At 40.7% G+C, this 24132-nt stretch overlaps 3 protein-coding genes, 1 long non-coding RNA gene and 1 other non-coding gene across 9 annotated transcripts; 2 read left to right on the forward strand and 3 right to left on the reverse strand.

The window, feature by feature from the left end:
- Nucleotides 1-14: 14 nt before the first annotated feature.
- bag1 (BCL2 associated athanogene 1) lies at nt 15-2469 on the reverse strand. Its single transcript, XM_015956586.3, has 7 exons — nt 2328-2469; nt 1759-1887; nt 1595-1677; nt 1409-1522; nt 1217-1324; nt 1081-1143; nt 15-997 (listed from the first exon to the last, which is right to left on the reverse strand). The coding sequence occupies exons 1-7, from the start codon at nt 2362-2364 to the stop codon at nt 911-913; spliced, it is 621 nt and encodes a 206-aa protein (XP_015812072.1). The 5' UTR covers nt 2365-2469; the 3' UTR covers nt 15-910.
- Nucleotides 2470-2606: 137 nt separating this feature from the next.
- On the forward strand, nt 2607-2698 carry trnar-ucu (transfer RNA arginine (anticodon UCU)). The gene is given in 2 exon segments: nt 2607-2643; nt 2663-2698. It is a non-coding gene; the product is annotated as a tRNA-Arg (tRNA).
- A 1271-nt stretch (nt 2699-3969) lies between these two features.
- chmp5a (charged multivesicular body protein 5a) lies at nt 3970-7815 on the reverse strand. The gene is made up of 8 exons (XM_015956587.3): nt 7635-7815; nt 7216-7320; nt 7089-7135; nt 6068-6161; nt 5426-5497; nt 4850-4958; nt 4180-4295; nt 3970-4107 (listed from the first exon to the last, which is right to left on the reverse strand). The coding sequence occupies exons 1-8, from the start codon at nt 7701-7703 to the stop codon at nt 4057-4059; spliced, it is 663 nt and encodes a 220-aa protein (XP_015812073.1). The 5' UTR covers nt 7704-7815; the 3' UTR covers nt 3970-4056.
- Nucleotides 7816-16045: 8230 nt separating this feature from the next.
- On the forward strand, nt 16046-17512 carry LOC129163650 (uncharacterized). Its single transcript, XR_008563442.2, has 3 exons — nt 16046-16265; nt 17175-17235; nt 17323-17512. It is a non-coding gene; the product is annotated as an uncharacterized lncRNA (long non-coding RNA).
- Nucleotides 17513-17769: 257 nt separating this feature from the next.
- LOC139061762 (spectrin alpha chain, non-erythrocytic 1-like) lies at nt 17770-22364 on the reverse strand. 5 transcript variants are annotated; one of them, XM_070541634.1, is made up of 9 exons: nt 22160-22364; nt 20835-20957; nt 20547-20764; nt 20358-20462; nt 20169-20273; nt 20061-20093; nt 19080-19127; nt 18899-18967; nt 18586-18818 (listed from the first exon to the last, which is right to left on the reverse strand). In XM_070541634.1, the coding sequence occupies exons 2-4, from the start codon at nt 20842-20844 to the stop codon at nt 20427-20429; spliced, it is 264 nt and encodes an 87-aa protein (XP_070397735.1). In that variant the 5' UTR covers nt 20845-20957; nt 22160-22364; the 3' UTR covers nt 18586-18818; nt 18899-18967; nt 19080-19127; nt 20061-20093; nt 20169-20273; nt 20358-20426. The 5 variants fall into 5 exon arrangements, with proteins under 5 accessions (XP_070397733.1, XP_070397731.1, XP_070397732.1 ...); XM_070541633.1 differs by lacking the exons at nt 18586-18818; nt 18899-18967; nt 19080-19127 and adding an exon at nt 19418-19988 and having other exon boundaries at nt 20547-20681; XM_070541632.1 differs by lacking the exons at nt 20061-20093; nt 20169-20273; nt 20358-20462; ... (1 more) ...; nt 20835-20957; nt 22160-22364 and adding exons at nt 17770-18123; nt 18206-18412; nt 19336-19506 and having other exon boundaries at nt 18507-18818.
- Between the last annotated feature and the right edge of the window lie 1768 nt (nt 22365-24132).

The following is a 24132-nucleotide window of genomic DNA, read 5'->3' on the forward strand; positions in this document are numbered from 1 at the left end:
GTCATAAATTCTCGTTCTGTTTCAAAAGCATTTATTTTCAAACAAAAGCCAATGGATATGATATATGAGTCTGTGGGATTGCTTGGAATACTATAACTTCACACAAAGTTTCAAAACCTGATTGGGACAGTTACAAGACGCTAGATGCAACTGCTGAAGAAGCAGCCTTTTATTTTTGGTAAACACAGAAATAGCTAAATGGATTTGGAGCCAGATTTATTTCAGTCAATTGTTGATTCTGGTTAATATTTCAGCATTTTCTGAAGGTTTTAATATGGACCTAAGCTGCTTTCTTAACCATTTCGAAGTCATGACAACAAATTTCACAATGTTTGCTTAACAAAAAAATAAAAATAATCCCCAAGCTTATAAAACAATCTACTTTAGATGGATAGTAGTTTCCTCCCACATGACCTGATCCACTTAACTTCCAGATTTTCAGCCAATAATGGAATATGATAAACTAGTCGAGGCTCTTATTATATTTTCCGATAGAAAAATCAAAAACAAGTAAACTGCTGGTATAGACAATAATTACAGAACACGGGGGTGATGCTGAGGTGTTCATATAAGCCACACGGTACACACCAGTTAATATACAATGAAAATTTAACTACACTAAAAAGTGAAATCTTCATGACTGAAGTTTTCTTGAACATTTTGTTGAGTTTCTGATGGGATCAACAGAATTTCAAAGCGAATCTGAGCCCCTCGCTCTTCCACCAGGGGAATTGGTTTGTTTTTATACCTAGCAACATTGTTTGCACCAGATTCTTGGTTATGATGATTCTCTCCTACACATCACACCCACAATAAATAAAGCAGGACCTGCTTCTCAGTAGAAGCTCTCTGTACACTTTGGGGTCGCTCACGGAGCAACATACGGCACACGGTGTGGGAGAGTTAGCTGTTATGCCAGGGCCAGGTTTTTTGTCTGAATCTTTGATAGGTGGTCTGAAATGCAGGCTTCGATCCTGTCACACCGGGCAAGGAAGTCCTAAGGACACACAAATTATGTCATTTATTTTTCTCTACTGTTTTCATCATTTTTTGTTGTAAGAAAAAGAAAAACGGTCTTACCTGCACTGTTTTAACAAGTCCCTTTTTCTTCATTCTACAATCGATAAAATTTTCTGGGAGACTCTGTTAAAATGGAAACTGTTTTAGTTTCAAAAAGATACACGAATGAAATGAATACAAATCCAAAGTAGATCACCATGGCATCGATCTGCTCCAGGATCTTCATGAACTGCTCTGCTGCTATTTTTACTCTGTGGTCCAGTTTACTCAACGCCTCTGCTTGGAGGTCTTTGGCCAGGAAGCCCTGAGAGATAAAAGATAAGGGGGTTATCCATGTAGCACATTTGGAAATATGATAATCAAATCATTAACATAAGCGACTCCATACGTTCTTTAATCCGGTTAACTCCCCGTCTACATTCTCCAGCTTCTTCACCATCTGCTCCACAGATTTTTCAATCTCCTTCAGCTTCCTCAGTTCAGCTTCTTCTTCTGGACTGTTCTGTTTCAGGTTCATTATCAATGACATAAATGTATGTATGCATATTTTTGTTTACGAGATACATCATCTTACCCGCTTTCCAATCATCATGAGCTTGCAGCCTTCTTTTATTCCATAGCTCGACAGACTTTCCTCCAAGTCTTTAAGGGACTTTCCTGGAAGGACAGCAAAATGTTAAGACATGGACTGAAGACAACCAGCTCACCTGAGCAAGAAATAAAAGATGTACTGTCCACCTTTGAAGATAAGTTTTTGTGAAGCAGGAGGAACACCAGTGGCTTGATTAAGAGCTTCTGCAAGGTCTTTAACAGTGAGTCCTTTCCCCTCATCTTGGCTCGTTACTGTGATGCTGTGCTTAGTTGATCCTTGGGGAGGAAACAGGAAATAATAGGTGAGTTATATAAAAATAGCTTTCATGTGTGATTGAACATTTAGCATGTAACAAAACAGATTTGTTTATTATATTGTTGTTTCGTGAATAAAATTCTGCAACCACTAATACTTTTTTCTTTAAAAAAAATCGATGTTGTGGGAGGAGAAGGAGTATTTTCGCTTATATACTAAACAATACGGCCATTTTACAAACGCAGGCGTTAAAACAGTCGTACATTTGGTTGTGAAAGTACTCGTTAGGTTTAAAAACTAGTGCGCTGAAAAAGTACATCATCAACGCTTAAGTGTGAATTGCAGTTAGTTCATGCTACGTATTAACAGAGCATTACATATAGCAGCTATAGCCTACGGTCAGTAAACTAACAGTCCTCCTGCTATATGAACGCGAAACATAAAGTGAACATTTTATTACCGTAAGCGACGGTCACTGTAATCGTTTGAGCTGACATTTTTGATTTGTTTCAATTTACAGCCTAAATGTTGCAGCTAACCAGCTATCTATTGCTGACTGCTAACTACTTCCGGTGCAAACCGGAAACATTACTTTTCTAATATTTATTTTATTAAACTATTTAAATATGAGCATTCTCAATATTTTAAGCATAATTTCTAATCTACATTAAACGTTGAATTAAACCCCCCAAAACAGGTTGTAGGAACTGTTTGTATTTATTCTGACCATTTGTTAACTGGCTCTGTGGCGCAATGGATAGCGCATTGGACTTCTAGCTGACCTCTAGAGAAGAGATTCAAAGGTTGTGGGTTCGAGTCCCACCAGAGTCGGAATTTTGAGCTGCAGTTGTGTACTTCCAAGTGTCTGCGATGGTGTCGAAGCTCTTCTCACCACCCATTTCTATATATCGATTATGAACAATCCAGCAATTACTGAACAAATACATGAAGCTAATTCATGAAAATGTGTCTGAAGTTGTGATTGGTCTGAACGCAATGTCACATTCTTAATTATTTTAACTAATATTATTACTGGTCAATTTGGGCTTATTAAAGTCAAAGTCTGTTTAATAATCACATAGGTCAATAATATAAATGTACAGCTTTTCTAAATATATTAAAACCTAATGAAAACCAGATTTTGCCACATCAGTGTTATTTAGAATAAAAACTGGTAGAATAATTTAATTTCCTGGAGACCTTAGGAGATGAGTTTTCTGCGCCGGGTTTCTCGGTTTCTGGGCTCTCCCTTAGAGAGGCAGTTGCTCCTCCACAATGAGAGAAGCCAGCTGAGGTGGCTCGGGCATCTGGTTAGGATGCCTCCTGGATGCTTCCCTGGTGAGGTTTTCTGGGCATGTCCAAACAGGAGACCCAAAGGAAGACCCAGGACACGCTGGAAAAGACTATGTTTCCTGGCTGGCCAGGGAACGCCTTGGGATTCCCCCAGAGGAGCTAACCCAAGTGGCTGGGGAGAGAGAAGTCTGGGCCTCCCTGCTTAGGCTGCTGTCCCCTTGACCCGACTCCAGATAGGCAGATGAAAATGGATGGATGGACTTTAGGAATGATGGAAACAGATCTTTTTTTTTTGTTCTTTGAGAAGACTTGTTTTGTTAACTGGTTCTATATAAAAAAAAAAAAAATATATATATATATATATATATATATATATATATATATATATATATACATAGAGAGAGAGAGAGAGAGAGAGAGAGAGAGAGAGAGAGAGAGAGAGAACAGAATTGGATCTCATCAGAGAGCCACAACTCGAGTGGAAGAAACATAACCCACAACTAAACCAGGGAAAATGATAGTAATCAATAAATAATTAAGTCAAGGTAAAGTTAGAACACATCATTTATTTTGCATGTTTCCCTGCAGATATTTTAAACAGGTTTAGTAGAAATGAGCTCCACTTTGAAACAAAAATAATGACAAAACAACACATAAAAACTAATAAAACATAAATAAAAAATAAATTAATATCAACACTGATGAACCACATACAGGAGATGGTGAGGGCAGCAGCTAGGGTGAATGATGTTTTAAAAGAAGTGTCACAAGGCCACATGCTAGCATGGTAGTAGTAACAACACCAAGACAGCTTCAAAAGTTTTAGTGTTTTCAGGTCAAATGGTATAAATGTTACTCTATGTAGAAAAAGTGCAGTTGTTTATGTTTGTTCTTGTTTATGTGGCGGGGATCTGCGGCAGGCCGAACTCGTCCACCAAAACACCATCCTGAGAGGAAAAAGGAAAACACAGAATAAGATCTAGAGGAAACTCAGATCTGATCTGTGAACCAATTGCTACCTTGTTCGTCTTGCTGTCACTGGGGATTCCTTCAGGGATCGACGGTGCAGCTGAGGCTTCATCCAAGTAGGAGCTGTCATCGTCCAGCAGCAGCTCATCACCCAGTGCATCCAACTCTGAAACAGTCACACTGTCACTTGGCAAAATATGTCTGATGGATAACATTACTGATAATTCAAACACGATTGATGCTCTGAATCTCTTTTTTCATTGGCCATGACAATAAAACTAGCCGTGTAATCTGCCTGCTGAAACTTTTTAGTAATTAACTGTGATTAACAATCCGAATCCGAATCAGAAGTTTTTATTGCCATATGTGTGCCAAGTCACAACATTAGGAAATTGCTGCGGTATTTTGGTGCAGAAGGTAAGATAGAAAAAAAGTTAATTAAGAGATAAGCAAATATAAGAACTAATAAAACAGTCATGATACAATTATTAATGTAAAAAGTGGCAAGAATTTGAGAAGCAGATATTTACTCCGTGTAGGTATTAATCTGAGTGTTTTTTGAATGTTTCAAGCACAGCATCGGGTCACGTGACTGGGACCAATCAACTTGAGTGGGCTGCCCTAGGATTTTCATTCAAAAGTGAATGAAACCCTCATCCCTGCATTGATCTTAGAGAACTTGAGAAATAAGTGATGAAGTCTACAAGGAGACAGCTTTACCTGCTTCAAGATCCTCCTCGTCGATGTCTGGAGTGCCGTAGCTGCGACTCAGGGATTCCTGAACCTCGTTGGCGTCTTCCATCATGTCCTCCAGCTGATCCTGCAAATCCTGTAAGTTCAAACCCAAAAGTTTAATGAATGAAATTATGTGACAAGAAGAAACATCTAATCACTGTGATGCAAAAAAAAAAAAAAAAAAAAAAAAAAAAAACACACACCAAAAGACACACAACAAACTTCAAGCAGCGACACACAGCAACTTTTTTAACCACCTGTTTTCTATTTTGGCTGCTAGCTGGGTTGCTATTGTCTGTTTGCTGAGCTCTCCAACTGTGTGACTTCCTGACTGAGTTACTGAAAACCTACTTTAGAATGACCATTTAATAAAAATATGTAAAATGGAGCTAAAAAGCAGAGAAATATGAATATGCAGAACTTTGTTTCCCTTTTAACTTCTTTTTTTTCTGCAGTGGTGGAAAAAGGAGAAAACGAGCCAGTTTTTACATTTGTTAATTTTAGCACAAAAAGGCTGTATTAATAGTGACGGACAGAAGAAACAGTTTTAAAGTAACGTACGTCAATCTGATCGACTTTCACGTCTTTGTACGCCTTCTTCATCTCCTTTGCACCGATCTTCATGGCCTCCACCTGTAAACAGGTAGAAGAAATAAGTCACTGCTAGTGTCATTTCACTTTCCAGAGACAAGAACTTTGCTGTGACAGACAGTCAGCGTTACATTTGGGATTTAAACCACAGCTGGATACATCACCAAGGCAACTCAAAATGGATGAAAACAATTGTTTGCAAGCAGTTTAAAGGCTCATGACATCAGAGCACGACACGTTAATTCAGCACCCGTAGAAACAATAAAATACAGCAAGATGTGTCAATAGAATCCTAATTTTAAGATGATGCATCTTTGCTAATCTCCATAATTTGTTTGAGCGCACCATTTTCATTTTTTCTTCTCATAAGACATTCAGAATTTTTAGCTTCATGATCAGATGGTGCCCACATCAATGAATCTATCAATATCTACAATAACATCACCTAGAGGATTTACACTGAAATATCTGCTAAACCAGGTAAATTCAAGATAACCTGGCGTCTTGAATATGCCATCTTTGTGGTTTAGAGCCTGGATTTTATTCATGTCTGGGAGTGATAATCTATAAAGTGCATATAACAAACACTTATCCAAGCAGTGTGGTTCTTACAGTCGTTTTGGTGTCCTTCAGGGTCTGAATTGTGTAGTTTGCCTGCTCCATGTTGAACGACTGTTGAGCCAGCTGCTCCCTCTGACCCTCATACCTGTGAAACACATCGGAGAAGCTTTTAGAGACACATAATGAATTGTTTAACCCATTTAACCCTAACGCCCCCCAATTGGGGGCCTCTACAGTTTCATGTCCCAAACATCTACAACTGTCCACATTCTCCAAACACAACTAAAACCACAATCAAACAGCCCAGATGGGAAACAAGGCCATTTTAAATTGTAATAAATTAAGATACAATGATACTTTAACTTTATTTTAGAATTGCATCTGGCCTTCACTGATGCCTGCTGGAAAAAAAAAAAACCTCTTGAACAAATTTAGTTGAGGACCCCTGGAATAAATAAAACAACTGACTAAATTTCCTAAATGGAATTTGAACTCACAGCCTCCATCCTGTCAGCACTTTCACACAGGGCTGCTCTTATAAAATAAAATTCAAGTATTATTTTATCTTAATGTATCAAAAACCAAAAATTGCTTTGTTTACAATCTAAACTGTTTGGATTGTAGCTGTAGCTGTGCTCGGGGAATGCATACAATCACTGACACTTGGGACATGAAACTCCAAAGGCCTCCGATTGGGAGGCGCCAGGGCCCAAAGAAAAAAGGCCTAGGGCCCAAACGGTTAAAGATCAGTGGTACTCACTGTCCAAGATCAGATAATTTTGATGTGTAATTTTGTTTTGAATTGCTATTACTTTATCTGACATGCAGATTTGGCTTACTGTCAAACACAATTATGGAAAAACAAGAAACTTGATGTTTTTGGATGTGACTTTATGAATTAAAGTCTGTTTTTATCATAAATGGTTATTTATGCAGTTACACTTAAGGACAATTCTGCTGCTAAAACCACTCAACGGTTCCCACATATCTGGACAATATTAGGAAAATAAAGCTGCGGTAAATAATAACATCTTCCATGCAGCCATTCAGTAATGAGTTGAGATCTACTCACATTCTTTTCTGCTTCAGTACTCTCATCGCCTTCTGTTTCACCGTATTCTGCATTCAAAACAAAACACATGATGCTGGCTGAATCAGTCTTCTGACTTTTGAGCTTTTCTAACATGACCTGTTCTTACCTTTGAGGGCCCATCTCTCATCTTTTTCAGCTGATCTTTATACTTCAAAAGCTCAGCATCTAGCCTGCCTATTTTCTTCTCTATGGACTCTGCCCTGGCATCTACCTGAGAGAGAAGCAGATCAATTACAGCGAATGATTTCCAACATTCTGTTGGTGTTATTGTATGTGTGTGTGTGTGTGTGTGTGTGTGTGTGTGTGTGTGTGTATGAAACAGAAAGGTAGAAGCTTGTCAAATAATGATAAATACGTTACATCATTAGAGGTACGCCTTGTTTGAGGCTGCTTTCAGTGCTAATAATTAACAATAATGTGTGAACTTTATTACAACAACGACTACATTTATGTGGCCATGTTAGCTTGGTAATAGCACCGTTAGGTCTCATGATTAACAACAAAAACCCAGGCTAACATACTCACAGTGCCGATACAGTCCGACAGGTTCGGAGGAGGCGCTTTCGGCTTCCCACGTCCGAATATTCGGTTCATTTTCTACTCGTTTTAACGCCTCAGAGCTCACAACTTTCCGTTAATTATACAGAAAGCATCAAATAAAAAAGGATTTAGTCACCCGGAAGCAACTGTTCTTACGCAAAAGGCTGTGATTGGCTCGTGGGAGCGGACGTGACCAATAAGAGACGTGATACGCTACTGACCTCTAGTGGTGAGCAGAGGTAGTGCACGGCTCAGAGGAAACCTTTTGTCCCATCAGACATAATTTATCACGTCTTTGTTGGTCCTCCTCTACAGAGGAGCAGCCATTAAAATCAACGCTCTAATCTGGAATAATCTGGCTCCTTTCATGCACATCAACAGTGACGGATTACATAATTTACAACACATCACCCCCCAGATTTATTGTACTGAGTCCTATTTTATAATACAGTTTCTGTGGTAAATAAACCTCTGCTAAACCTCTGATGCTTTATTTGAACATTGATGCATTTGATTCATTTAAACAACCAAACATTACATACTGAAAGTAAAAATTCTTCTTAGAATTTTGTTTTCATTATAAATATATCCTGTTACCAGTTTGTATTTGTTTGTTTTTCCCCCCTTGGAATTTAAATTACCAATCTTCTGCAACATTCTCCATGCACTTGAGGTAAGAAAGTTTTGATTCTACCTTGAGTTTTAATTTGTCTTCTGAATAAGGTTCGTGTGCATCTGCACAACTCCATTCAAGGCGATCCCTCTGTGTTTTCCTTCCAGAATTTTAATGTAGTTCTCTTTCAGCTTAATGCAGAGCACCCTTTCTTTCACCAAACACAATCCATGTTCAAACAATTCAATTTGCCATATTGGTGGGTGCCCATGGAGACCTGCACAAATTCAACAAGGTGGTTTCGTGAAAATATCAGCAACCTGCAGCAAAAGGTAGCTTTGGCGAGTGCAAAAGACAAATGTGAAACACAGATAAAATGGCCAGAACCCAGACATAAATGTCAACAAGAAACTGAGAATAAAACTAAAAGCCAGAATGATGACAGTGCAGGTTTTGCAGAAGAGAAATTGTTCTAAAATAACGAAACAAATAAAATGCTCGGAGTTGTTTTGGTTCCAAGTTTAAAATAAAATGTTCTAACAGAGATAACACATCTGGATTTTGCTTTTACTATTAAAAGTGTAAAAATGTGAGAAAGAGTGATAAAGGTTTTTGGTCCATGTGTGACAACTTGTATGTTTACCATGTAACGTGAATCACATAAAAAGTCACAATGATGCATTACCCAGCAAATGGAGTCTACTTTAATGTAGACTGTCATAAAATGATCATGAGAGACTTTTATAGAGGACCTAGAATGCAGTTAATCAGTAATCTAAAACTGATATTTGAGGCTCTATAAAGCATATGGAGCTTAAAATGTCCAGGAGCCCCAAGAAATGGTTAACTAAAACATGCATAAAAAGGCTCATTATGAAAATAAATTTTCCCCACCCACTTCACCAGTGTGTGTGTGTGTGTGTGTGTGTGTGTGTGTGTGTGTGTGTGTGTGTGTGTGTGTGTGTTGGAGGTTTGAAGAGAGAAAAGTGAAAGCAGAAACTAAACAACAGTCAGTTTCTCAGTTCCCACTCAAGCCTTATACAACATTGATTAATGGATCTTTTAACAAAAAGGCTTTAAAAACAATTCATATTTGTACTACATATAACGTATTTGATATTTTTGTACCCCTGCACATGTTTTGTGTTTAACTTTGTATCCATTTTGTGATTTTTGTACACTGTTAGTTTGTTCAATAAAGTTCTGAAAAGAAAAAAAAAGTCAATTTCCAGGCTGCCTGCATAAGGGTTGCAGACTACCATTGAAGAAAAGGACTGGACCAGACCACTGTAGCTGTGGACCTATCTAACAACCTCATTTTCAAGGGAGTCCTGGTCAAGTGGCAGCAAAAGTTACAGTTACAATTTTTCAGTTACACAGACATGGTATGTACAAAATTACAGAAGGCAGTTAAAACTCAGAGTATTTATTCCAAGGACTCCCAGTCTGGTTTTAAATGTATTCAAGGAGATCAACTCGGTTAATTTCCAGATTTCCTGCAGCCTGTTCCATGCAAAAGACGCAGAGTGAACAAACTTTTGCCCAGTTCAGTGCAAACATTCATGGACACAAGATGGGTGAGTCCACAAATGTTAAGTGTGGCGTAGATATGTCAGGATTTTCAAATCCTAATGTCTAACTGTCTATTTTCTATCCAAAGCTAATGCAGCAGATAGGTGTAGGAGACTATTTTCATGTGCATGAAAAACTCAGTGTGACCGATTATAATCCAAAATTACCATTAAAAATGGATTTTTAGTGTTCCACACCTTTAATAACCAGGGCTGCAGTTGGTAACACACCAACAATCCACATTTAATATTTATAGGTAGATTGATCTTTTCACTAATTATCAAAAACAATAAAATTCAAAACCCCTTCTTTAACAATCAGGGCCAACCGTTTAAAATGTGAACGTTGCAATTAAGTATGTTGAAGAACAAATATCTAATTATCTATTTATGTAAAAATACAAATAATAAAATCATTTTAGAATAATTGTTACTTTGCAACAGGACCAGATTGGTGTTTTTGTAATATTTATGTCATCATAAAGGTATGCAGCTCTAAACTACAGGTAAGTAAGTTGGTACGTTTTCCTGCTAATGCTGCAAAGAAAATAAAACATAAAATCAGAGGAAATGTAATTAAAACATACTGAAGACTTTGTTGAAAAAAAGAATACAAAAAAGTATGTTTGTTAATCAGATCGTGAGGAAGGTACGTTTGACGGAGTAGGATATTATGTTTGTATTTCTGCAACCTTGGAAACCAACCTGATTTGAAGCCATTTCTATTCTCCAGCCTAGTCCTGTTTTTTTCCTCCTCCATTATGCCACGGATGCTTTGTCATTGTGATTTATTCAAAGAAAAACTCCACGTGACTGAAAAACAACTCACCTTTTGGGACAAAGTCTGCAGATAATCTGGACAACATTTTGTTCATCAGTGTGACAGTCACCGATGTCACTGTTCTCCACAAAGGGACAAGCTAATCAGCTGAAAATTAGTAAGAGGGTTTTCACTCTGGTTAATAAAACACATCATCACGGCACAAATATTTCCCCACCATTGATCTCTTTGGATTTGTAGGTGAGTGCGTTTCCTTTGATTTTCTCGCAATCAAAACAAGAATCTTCTACAGAACCTTTAAGAGCTCGCTAGTTCGCTTGCACCTTGACAAACAGATGAGTAAACAATGTAGACATTTTTATAATGACAGCTGACAGCTTCATCAGTGCACCCAAAGAACTGATTGATTTAATTTCCGTCTCTAAGCTCTGAGCATATCTCTCATCCGCGCTCCATTATAGATGCCAGCAGCAGTAAAAAAGCATTTTCTGGTCCAGGAGGATTTTAAAAAAATATATGCCAGCTGGTCACAAAAGTATGGATCTGAAATAATGTAAAAGGGAAATAAAAACTCTGCAGGAGAGCTGCTCAGAAACAGGTGATGGCCTTTCAGCGACTCATCCTGAGAGCTTTTCACAATGACGTTTTTAGATGAGAGGATTTTATTCTTTGTGCAAAACTTTGAGAACTTTCCTGTAGGAATGAGTCACAGTTGTTTCTGATCTGCTTGGGTTTGGATCAACTCAATCTAAAGTTTCTAAAAGTCACTTTTTTATCCCAGCAAGGCCGCTCTGAAAAAGAAAATGCAAATCATTTGTCTATATGCTTCTACTCTGTCTACGCTGACATTTACAATGTTCTGCAGTCAGGAGGCCAACACCGACCCACAGGAAGAATGTTACACCTGAGAAAAGGAAATAAATCACAATTACAGAGTAGAGGAATGGAACATTCATGCCAGGTGAAAATATGCAAGCTGCAAATGTGCCAGTTTACTGCAAGAAACTCATTCAGAAAGCTGAGCGCCGTAAAGCATACCAATAGCATTTGGGATGAAAGCGACACAAAGACTTTTAATCATCCAAACAGGTGGTCTGGAACGACAAAACAGACTTTCACAGCTTGAATACCAAAACTGTGTGATCCAAAATGATTTTGAGGTGTGAGTTAACTACTGAGAGATTTTGCTTGAATGCCAATTAACTTTAAATGCACCTATGAAAATCTACACGGTGTCTAAACGGGGTATCTCCTCATGTGATAATAACAACTAACAGCTATTATTCACTCAAAAATAAGCTAATTTAACAAAGTGCGATAAAACCTTTCATTTCATAGATTCTAACTATAATTAATTAATTAGAACTACACCTCAAAATACAGGTCCTTCTGAAAAAATTTGCATATTGTGATAAAATTCATTATTGTCTGTAATGTACTGATACACATTAGACTTTCATATATATTAGATTCATTACACACAACTGAAGTAGCTCAAGCCTTTCATTGTTTCTAATATTGATGATTTTGGCATACAGCTCATGAAAACCCAAAATTCCTATCTCAAAAAATTTGCATATTTTATCCGACCAATAAATGAACAGTGTTTTTAAAACCCTTTGACTGCCCCACCAAGAAAAACCTAGTGAAAAAAATTTTTGTTTGTATTTTCTATTCCCTCTAGTGAATAATGATCACAATCAATATATATATTTTTATACACACTTCATAGTTTTTTAATTACTACCTTCTACCAAATAGTTGAGATGTGTCTCTATGGTAAAAGTAAATAAAGTAAAATAGACATAACAACGAGGGAAAAAAAGTCAGCATTATACTCATTTTGAAAAAAAAAATAACTACTCAAAATTTTTACCCACTTTATTTTGGTAGTAAGACACCAAACAGATTCCATTTCAACTTTGGAAGTTATTCTAACAAAGTGTAAAAAAAAAACACAAATAATGATCAGAAAGATTTTATATAAATACTGTAAAAGATGCTCAGAACATGCAAGTTTACTTCTGACCTTTCATCGTAGTGTTGAAACATAAACATAACATAAACATAAACATTTTTTATTTTCCATAAGATTCCGAAAGTATCCTATTCACCATTTCCACTTTGCACTGGAAATTAGAGAACACACTGAATTTTTCTGGTTCTTTTCTTTTCTCATTTATGATGCAACTGCACCAATACCTCCTGATCATTAGAACCTCTGGTGGTACACTGCAAAGCATTCCTGATTTGCATTCAAGCACAGAAAAACATTGCGTTTCTGGCATTTCCATCTTGACACACCCTTTGGACAATAACTGCATCGGCCTCGCTTTTCACAGTGAAGTGGCCAATGCCCACAGCTGTCGTATCGCACATCTGGTTGTGGTTGTGAGGGTCTTGTGATGTGGCGTTTCTTTGATGGGGGTGGAGAGCTGGATGATGGTCGGCCAACTTTGGATGCTGGCTTGTTGACTTGTTTCAAGCTATGGGCAACTGCAAGGTGGAATCTTTTCAAGGAGATTGGTTTCTGATTCAGTTGTCCACTAGGGATGCACCGATCAGGTTTTTTGCTGCCAATCACCGATACCGATATCAAAGAATGCTGATCACAGATACCGATCACCGATACCGATCACGTGGATTGGCCAGAAATTTTCTACAACATTATAATGAGTGGTACAAACTACATAATCTGGGAATAAAGGAAATGTAACCTAATCTAAAATGGTCTGTATTAGGGTTGTCACGTTGTGAAAATTTAACCTCACGGTTATTGTGACCAAAATTACCACGGTTTTCGGTATTATCGCAGTCTTTTTTTTAAACATGCTACATTTTCACTGAATTAAATAAACCCTGTATGTCAGGAAATATTGTCCTCAGTTTGTGTCTAAATTTTGCCTAAATGTGTTATTTTGTAATTATGTTGTTTATTTGTTTACATTTTTCCCTTTAGTCTTTAAAATACCAATATTTGCCCATAACTTCTTATTTTATGTCTGTTTTATGTCATCATTTAAAAATATTAGATCAGATGATACTCAGTACTCAAGTAGCCTTCTAATCAGATACTTTTTTTACCCTTACTTGAGTAATAAACCCTATATCAGGAAAATATTGTCCTCGGTTTGTGTCCTTCCAGTGAGCTTTGCAGATTTGGGGAAATGTCATCAGGCAGTAATCATTGTTAAATTCATAATTATTCTCAGAGAGAGACCAACTCTTATCTGCCCCTGGGAGCACCGTAATGCAGGGGCGGCGTTAGGCCCGGCTACTTGGGCTGAAGCCCCGGATCTTTCATGATAAGCCCCGGATCTAAATCGCGGAAGTAACATGCAGTACCAAAGTCACACAGACAGGGCGCAGCTGGCAGTAGTTTGTAAAGTCCCATTTAGTCGTCACACACACAGGTGTGTGGTGAAATTTATTCTCCGATTTTGACCCATCCCCTGAGTTGCAGACACGCCGCGCTCGGGAACTATTTGGTGGTTTAACCCCCCAATCCAACCCCAATCCAATGCTGAGTGTCAAGCAGGGAGGCATTGGGTCCCATTTTTCTCAAAATCTTTGGTATGACCCGACCAGGAGTCGAACCCCTGATCTCCCGATCTCAGGGCAGACACTCTACCACTAGGCTACCTAGTCAGTATACAGTTTACCTGAGACTGAAGAGAAGCCCTTCAGCAGCTGACTTCTGCAGTCTCTGTCTGAAACGCATGAGTGAAGATGGATATAAGGACGTTTTTTTAGACCAAAAGTACAACGACAGAACCCCAGCTCTGATGAGACTGGTGTTGACTCAGGTTTGTGAGTCTTATTTGAAAATATTTGTTGTGCTGCTGGTTTGCCTAAAGTTAGCTTACTATCAGGTAAAGTTGTTGGAGAAAGAAAGGGAATATTCACTATCATCTCACACTAAACACTAACAGGAACAATACTCTGCCCTGAATATGCTGAATATGTAGCTTCAGATTAAACATTATGTGGTACAAGATATATATATATATATATATGATGTTGACTAGTGCGTGTCACGTGTGTGCGCGCATGCGTGTGTGTGCGCGTGCGCGCGCGTGTGTGTGCGCGCGCGTGTGTGTTAAGCCCCGGATCTTCTTCAGTCCTAAATCCGCCCCTGCCGTAATGCATAGCGTCATTTCAACATGGCGGTGTCCGCGACACTGTTTGTATGCAGGTAGCGGCGCTGCGGCTGCTTTATATAGCGACTCGTTGCATTCTCCCTCAACCCAAATCCTCGGAACACACATTTTAGCTAAAACGCTAACGCTAACTTGCCTTGCGTTGACTGTAGAGTTGTGGGTAATGGTCACGCAGATGTGTCATGAGATTTGAAGCGTTGCTGCCTTTCACAGACACTTTTTCTGCACGTGCTGCAAACAGGACAGCCGTCTTCTATAAACTGTCCCTCGGCATTCTTCAAATATCTAAAATATGCCCGTACTTACCACTTTGTCTTCTTTGAGGGATAATAAATGTCCTCCTGAGCGCTGCCGTCTCCTCCTTTGGCCATTATTTCAGCTTTAGCTTCAAGAAAGTTTTGGTCGTAAACAACAAAGCGTGCATGTGCCGCCGGCAACTTCAGCCGATGATACGGTGGCTGATAAGGGTCACCAAGCCTACACCGCAGCCACGGTAATCCACCGAGATAATATAGTTTTTTTTAAAAACAAGATGGTTATTATTATTGTCAACTATTTTTTACCGGGGTTTACCGCTACACCGGTTACCGTGACAACCCCACCTGATCAGTCTGCTTTGATCTATTTTGAAAATTCTGATCAAAACTGATAGGGGCGCTATCGGCAGATTACGATCAAATGCCGATCCATCGGTGCATCCCTATTGTCCACACTCCCTTTTGTAGACCAGCCAGGAATTTGTAATGCATAGATGAAGCACGTACCCAAAGAGTGGTAGGTACCATCTTGGAGACTTGGCTGGGGTCTTGTACAGGTGTACCAGCATGTCAAGAGAGATCAATCCCTCCCATATGCTCGTTGTAGGCATGGATGAGTGATGGGCATGGGATGGAAATCTTTGTCTTGGACTCTTTGCTCCAGCGTTTGACAGTTGACAATGGCATGACCCCAACGGCATTACTCAGCAGATTCACACATTTGTTGTCGAACCATTTTACTGCGATCACCCCTTCAGCAGCCTTGTAGTCAAAAGCTCCACACCCTTTCTTTGTCAGCTCTTTGTCTGTCATCAAAGTGGCTCCACCTCATAGACTGTACATATACTGGACAATTCGATTCCATAGGCTTCAATAACACGTTATCTGTCCATAATGGGAGGTGTCCACCACCGCCATTTTGACCGTGTCACAGGTTCCGTCCAGCCCAGACAATTCCATAAAAGGGAAGAGAGGAGGCGCTGAGGGTGTGGCTGTAAGGCTGGGCTCGAGTGACGACACCCAGGCGAACTAGCTACGAGCTAACCTGAAGCTAACCCTGGCTAACCCAAAGCTAAAGCGGAGGTGGGAGCCGAGCTAACGGATGTAGCCACCTAGCTTCAACCCAACCGGAGCTAACTGGAACACCCATCGACCTGAACCTTACACGGAGTTTAGGTGGAGGTTTTCTGCGCCTGTTCGTGAGAAGTACCAGTATTAAAAAAGTTTTAAATCGGTAAGTTTATAATTTATTTCCGTAATGAAAACATTTTGCTTTGAGCAAGTTTTCAGTACAGTTTTTTTCGGCGCTATCACTCCTGAGTCGCACCAGCCATTAAATGTATCATGAATAAGAGAAAATATATTTAAGTCGTATTTTGGGGGGACATTTTATTATCTTTCTTACAAAATCTGAGACCAAGCGTTTCACATAGCAACACAAGCACCGGTAACCATAACAGAATGAACAACAGCCAGCAGAGGAGAGGATGGCGGTGTTTCAAACCCTCCCGGCCGGCGAGGACAGCTCATTCCTGGGCTGGAGCCGGCCCTCAGCACCCCGCCACAGGCTCTAACAGATGCTGGCGGTGTTTGAAACCCTCCCAGCGGGACAGGGGAACTCATTCTTGTGTGGGTCGGAGTCGGCCCGCAGCAGCGCGGTGTAGCCTACATATTTTGTTATATAAGTTGCTCTGGAGTATAAGTAGCAGGACCAGCCAGAATATGTAAAAAAGTGCGAGTTATAGTCCGGAAAATATTGCAGTTATTAGTATTCGAGCTAAATTAGCAGCCTAAATACATTTCATATATTTCCAAAATGTGATACTTGTTTGTATCTTGTACAGCCAACTAGTCTTTATTCTGGACTCAGTACAATTTACCAAAAGTAAAGAGACATTCTACAGATGAAGTAAGCACAAGATAACTTACTGGAAGACACGGAATTATCATCAGAACCAGAACAAGAGAGCCTGATAACAGTCGTGAAAATAACAGTTAAAAAGTATGTATGTATAATAGAAATAAAAACATATTAGAATTAGTGTAACTCACTGTGATCCAAACAATAAATCAGCCATAGCTGATTAGTAAATATGACATGAGGTCTGGGAGTTTTTAATTTTCATTTTTATTTTTTTGTTAGATCTGTTTAAATGTCACCATGGCAGCCTGTGTGTCTCCAACATCAGCTACACAAAGCAAGTGTAAGTTCCACATACCTGTCTCACCACTTCATGTATGGTTTTGTACTTTAAACAATTATGACAAACCTGTTATTTTTTTCTCCATAGCCATTTGGATCATTGGAGACAGCTGAGTGAGGCGTGGTGCCCAGAGAGCTGCAGAGACAACCTTGGCCTCCCTGACGTCTGTGTCTCCTGGTTCGGTTGGGGCGGACCATCGACATACATACATACATGTGCCGACACTTTGCGCCCTGTTTTATAAAATGTAGTGTTAAAAATAAATGTTTTTGCTCAATTACTGGAATTTCTTTGGTTAAGACAAAAGTGAGGAATAATCATTTACAAGTTATTTGTACAACAGGCCCATTTTAAATCCCAACAGTTTCTTAGCAGACAATAGAAATGTGTTCTTTACTAACTTTACTTGGTTTAAAAATCTTACTAAAATAAACTTGAGTGCCGTATTGCAAAACCCAATCATACTTGTTATGTAAACATTAGCTTTGTAGATATTTTTTACAGATATATATTTGTGTGCAACAAAAACCAAACTTAGTTTGTCATTCTTTATTGAAAAACAACAAAATACAGTTATACAGAAGTGTGGGAAAATGATAATGTGAAAGTATTGCTATTTAAATGTAATCCTATTTATCTTTAAAAAGGAAAACTCTAAAAATGTCCTGTACAGCATCATGACAGAAGAATGGTGGTCTGTCTGTCAGAATGTGCTGAACAGATTTGCTCTTTGAGGAGGAGTGTCATGTTTGGAGGAAGGTACTTAACCCAAGACATGCAGAATACAACACTGACCAAAAACTGATGGAAAAAAATGATTTATTTATAAGGAGGAACTTAAGGTGCACAGATAAGTCTGTGGTTGGAACTGCAACAACAGCTCAGCATCTGGAGGAGGGAGAACACAGGTGAGCTTAGGTTCTGGTTTCAAAATCCATTGTAGGCAGGCAGAGGTGTTCAGCAGACTTACAGTGGTGGGTGTACGTGTTGGCTGGAGGAGAGAGAGGTAGAGAGGAAGCGCAGGAGAGGGAGCAGAGGTGGAGAGAAGCGGGGCGTCCTGGTGGATGGGGCACTGGGTGAGATGAGAGGTGGGTTATGGAGGGTGGTGATAAGGTCCGTGTGTTGAATATCCAAATCCTGGAGTAGAGGTCAGTATCCAATGAGGTCGACAGGAATCCTGAAGAATGGTAAATCCAATATAAGAGCAAAAACACTACGAAATAACATTAATCCTAGGAACACTAGAGGTAACACGAGTGGCTGGTTACTACCAAAACTGAGGCAATCTTCTGGCGTCAAATTGTGTCCTCCATCCACCTTAAATAGGAAAGCACCCCGCTGATCGCTGATCAGGAACGGCTGGGGTGGAGTCACCAGAACCATGAAGAACGTGTCTCCAGAGACAACTCGGGTCCTGGTACCGATCAGGAATGCGGACCTTATCACCCAGAGCTGCCAGGTCACGCTCAAAGCCTTCATGTTCACGCTGCAGAGCCTGAACGCTGGCCAGGTGGTGGCCGTAGTTGTCTGTGTTCAGGGCCTGGTTCTTCTCCTCGATCCACTCTTTGGTCTCATCAGCGTCTCTGAGAAGACATCAGAACTCCGTCTGAGTGTGGGTCCAAACTCTACTGACCCGTAAGCGGCGCATAAGTGTGTGGGGTACCTGTGGAAGCGCTGCACCTCATGGGCGCTGCCCAGCATGTTGCAGCGAGCGCCAGCGGTTGTTCAGCTCCTGGAGAGAAACCAAACCCAGTGAGATGAAGGTGGACGCCAGCGGGCTGGACGCCGGACGAGGAAACCTGGAGACGGATCGCTCAGACAGGAAGGGAAGAGCTTCCTCTTACCTTGATGGAATTAAAGTTAGCCGTCGTCTGAACGCCCAACCGTACGGTCTGAGGTCAAAGGTCACAGGAAACACACACCAGTCAGCAGTCATACAGATGCATAAAGATAACTGTAGCCATGGCAACCAGCTGACATGTCCCCACTTTCACCAGCACCTGGTGCCTGCCGGGTCACCTGAATTCCTATGTGATGTCAGCACGGTCGGCCGTGACTGCGGCCATCAGAGGTGACCTCTGATCAGCTGAATGAACTCACCTTCTAGGGTGACGCCGTGTTACCCCGGGTTTCCACGGGAGCCGTCAGCAGCACGTTACTGCAGCAGCACGTCTTGCTCGCGTAAGCTGCTGCTTGGCCCTTCCCACGAGACGCGAAGCAGCAGGGGAGCAGCTGTCACCGACCGAGCACGAAGTCACTCGAGTGACTTCGTCAGTAAACACAACAACAAGCAGGAGAAAACTACAACATGGTTTGTGTTTTATGTTCTGTCCGTTTTATAATCGCCAATACGGACCTGAAAAACAAAGGAGACCGCTAACTAGGTGATAACTTCTCACGGGGCAGCTCAGTTAGTAACCTTTTTTAAAAGTAAAGCAACCGGAAGGCAGTACGTTCTTTATTCTGAAAATCTCGGTAGCTTCTCTCAATTTCCGCGTCCGATTTCCTGTCTTTCCTTCCCCAAAAATGTCGAACTTGACCCGTTTCAGAGGCGTCGCGCGTAGAAAATAGAACCGGCGCGTAAAGGCCGCGACATGCTGCTCCTGAGACGCGGCCGACTCGCGCTGCTGACGGCTCCGGTGGAAAAGGTTCTGTTGACCACAGCGGTTCCTATCAGCAGCTATGACGTGCTGCTGCAGTAAACGTGCTGCTGACGACTCCTGTGGAAAGCCGGGGTTAGAGTCTGCTTCATCCTGTAAACAAACAAATGAGTGGTAACAAAAACACCACGTCTGGTTCTGGTGGAGGCGGAGGACAACACGCACCTTTCCAGGAGCAGAACCCAGATGTTCTTGTTGCTACAAACAGAGACGAGCAGAGTTAACAAACCAGGAAGTGAGAGGGACCAGCTGCTGCAGACAGGTGACGCTCACCTGAGCCTGAACCATAGGAGCCTCCTCAGCCATCAGACCTTCTGACTCCAGTTCAGATGCCACCTTGTTGATGTCCCTCAGGCGGGACTCGTTGGCCTTCAGGTCCTGCAGGACAAAAGCACCTGCTGATTATCACCTGAGCTGATCTGACAGCTGCTGCTGGAAGACAGAGAGGAGGAAAAGTCCGACCTTCTGGAAGTCGTCAAACTTCTTCTGCAAGACCTCGACCTGCTCCAGGTCCGACCCGTCTCTCCATCCTCATTCAGCTAAAGACGCGAGTTCAAGTACAACAACCTAAAGTCACACAAACACAAAGCAGGTGTGGAGATGTTCGCTCTGAGCTGGAGGTCGTTCCTCGGCTGTGAAGGGCACACGAACCTTGTTGGTGCTGTTGAGCAGCGTGAGGATGTCGCCCTTCTTCATGGTGACCTCTCCAGGACTCTTCTCCTGGTAGTCGTACAGAGCCAGAACCAGCTCCTTCCCGGTCTCATCGTCAGTTGGAGCCACTTGTTGCTGTCGGGTTAACAGGTCTGGTGTTAGAACGTGGTGGATAAGAATGTTCTGACGGGCCGAGGGTTCTGAACCAGCGAAGTGACCTGGACCCAAACAAAGTGAGCCAGAACCTGCAGACACCTCAGAAACATGTCAGGACCAGACCTGCTCTACCTTCCTCCATTATGGTCTCTCCTTTCTGGGTGACAGCCTTGATGCGAGGTTCATGACCTGTGATCTCAGCCTGCAGAGCCTGGTGCTTCTTCAGCAGGTTCTGGACACCAATCAGGTCCTTCCCTGAGGACACATGTTAGAGTTCAGCATTATGCAGTAGACAGACCAGTTTAACCCAGGGGTTTCTTTCTTCTACAATCTGCTCTTTAACTGTATTATTTCCTGCTATTTCAGCTGTTAACTTTATTTTTTCTGTAAGTGTTTTTCTCCCCAGAAGAAGCAACAATGATGCTTTGCTGAGCTGTGGTGGCCTCATGGAGGGGGCCATCGTCTAGCACACTGCTGCTAACCACTTAATCATTCTCCCTCTCCTGATAATAACATTTTACTTTCTTTGATGTTGGATGTACTACTGCTAGTTTACCCGTTTAATTATAGATTCACTAGGATAAATACAATAAAGTTTATCTCTCGCCAAATAGAATATTTACTAAGAAATCACAATGTAACGTGTGTGTGTGTGTGTGTGTGTGTAAAAGCCATGCGTAGTGTTTATTTATAAAGCATATGTTGTTGGATTTTATCCAGAATCTAGACTTTGAAAATATATAGTTTAATTACAGTTGGATTTATTTGACATCTGTATAATGTTTATTATTTTGTTTTTTCCCCCTAAATACCTAACGTTTTAGTTAACATGAATATTAGTCATTCATCCCAATACATGAAGTTACACATTTTAAATTTTAATAGGGGAAGACTGCAGGAGGGAGCAGTAAAATACAGGGGGTCCCCTGCAAAAACTAACTTTATGAGTCTGATGAAAGTTGCTGGTATTCCCGCTGCTTCTTCGGTAAACAGCGCCAACAAAAACAAAGAAACTTGGGATCTTGTCGGCGTGGCAGTGGGATTTAAGGGAAACGCTGTATGCCCTATAGACTTCTCAACGAGCTGCAGTATTTCTCCGGTCAGATCTGTCTCCGAGTTCCACGAGCGGTCAGCCCGCAGCAGCGAGGCGCCGCATCGATCAGCCTGCCCGGCCTGACCGCTGGGGATTACCGGATGAAAGAATAGAGCACAGAAGTGTCCCCCCAAGCGGCGCGCCCCGTCATATTTCAACCCATTTTTATCTTAAATGCACTGGGTTTTACCCTATTACCCATTTAAATATGCCCTATTAATTATTTTACCGTATTTTACATTTAAATTTCATGGTTAAACAGTACATGCTACATGTTAAACTGATAGTTAGCTAGCTACTTCGGTAAACTCAGCTAGTTTAAAGGCAGCAGTGACATAAAATACAAATATAGATTTTAACTTACCGAAAAAAATGAAGTGGAGACTCCTTGGACGCTCTATTAGTGCAATTAATACCACTGCAAGTCATTTTGTCCAACAATTGCACCAATATTATCCAAAACAGAATTCACAAGCACAGAGACTCAAAATCCCGACACAGTTTCCAGGAGAGACCGAGGCTGTACTGAGGCCTTTCCACGGAGCTAGCTCTGTGGTCACGTGGGTCTGAGGCGGCGGTCACGTGTGTTGGATGCTCATTAATTATACAGAATTTTAGGCTTTCAATACACTTAAACAGAAGAGTGAGAAAAAAATTCACCCCCCTCAGAGTTGTCATGAGTATAAACTAGATAATTTAGACAAAAAACCATTTTTTGAACCAGGCTGTAAACATGTTTATTTCTGCTGTGAAAATGGCATTTTTAACATGGGAGTCAATGAGGATTTGCTCGCTTCTGGTACCAGCCCCCAGCGGATGAGGGTGGAACTGCAATTTTTCTTACTTCCGGGTTGGGACCATTTTCTGAGCGGCATTGTGGGGGCTTGCTCCACCTGTGCGATTTGGTCGAACGGTGCCAATGCACTTGACACCCAACGAGGTGTCCAGGTACTCCACCAGTTTAAAACTGGTAAAATAGTTGTCACAAAACACAACAGAAAGCCTTGGCTGTGTTATGGTTTTACAAAGTGTTGTCACCACCTTGGCTCCCAAAGGTAACATCTGCTCCTCTTTACTGAGGGTAGTGTTGAAGAATGTGGAAGCTCCCTGATAAAGCAGCAGGTCATGAATGATGCCAGATCAACTGGCTCGGCAAAACAATTTAAAGCCCCACTTGTGTGGCTTGTTGGCAATATACTGACGGAGATTGCCAGCCCTTGTACCTTTATAGGCTACCATGACCTCATCCACGCTGTGCTTATATGTTGATGGTATCTGGAGGCATTGCTCATGAAGCATATCAAAGAGAGGTCTGATTTTGTTAAATCGGTCTCCACTGTGATTACACTGCTGATTATCGTTGAAATGAATGAACCGGCGCAACAGCTGGAATCTCTTCTTTGGCATGATATCGGCTATCACACTGAAACGTGACTCATGGTGCCAGTAATCTTCCAGCGATGGAAAGTTGAAAACACCCATAAATAGGAGGATTGACAGAAAATCTTCTATTTCCTTAGGGCTAGTCTTGATTGTGTCTTCCAATTCTTGAGCAGAATACAGATTGGTATGATAAGCATTATGATCAATCATTTCATCAGTGAAGAGCATTTTGAAGTACTGGAATGGGGACTGTAGAGCCTCAGGGGGCTCAAAACTTGCTGCTGGAACTTGCAATTCTTCAATGTCTTCATACTTCCAGATTCTTCTTGCATCTTTTTTGGGGACTGAGAAGGAATATGGGTATAATGTATCCTCTGTTTCTTCCAAGGGAACAGTTTTTAGGATGTGTTTCTGTTTTTTTTGCTCTTTTTATGAGACAATTGTGTTGATCTGCCTGTTGAAGGAGCATCTTCTTCCATGGAAACATCAAAACAGCTTTCATTACTATCATCTGCAAAATTGGGTTGAAAATCTGGATCCTCTAGGGTCATCATCACTCAGTTCATCATCAGAGTCCTGAGAATTTTCAGGTACAAGGGCCAGAGAAGTGCGTTGCCTTGTTCCATAAAAGGATTTGCAATCCATCTATTAAATGTAAAAGAAAAGGAAATTGTAGGTGTTGTAGATGGTTTTGTAAAATTCAAATAACTGCAATGGTTTTATGTTTTTTTTTACCTATCATTTAAAACAACATTTTGAAAACAATGACAGAGTAAATCTTTTTTACTTTGTCCTGTAAAACAATTAAAACACTTAATACTTAAATGTATAGATCGTTAAACCATTTTATTTCATGGAAAATAGTCAATTTAACATGTCAAAACAAAAATTCTAAACATTAGCTTAGTGTTGCTAACCTTACCATCAATTGATAACTCAACCGTTTGGTTGAGC

Source organism: Nothobranchius furzeri, chromosome 11 (genome assembly GCF_043380555.1).
Source record: "Nothobranchius furzeri strain GRZ-AD chromosome 11, NfurGRZ-RIMD1, whole genome shotgun sequence".
Lineage (NCBI taxonomy): Eukaryota > Metazoa > Chordata > Actinopteri > Cyprinodontiformes > Nothobranchiidae > Nothobranchius > Nothobranchius furzeri.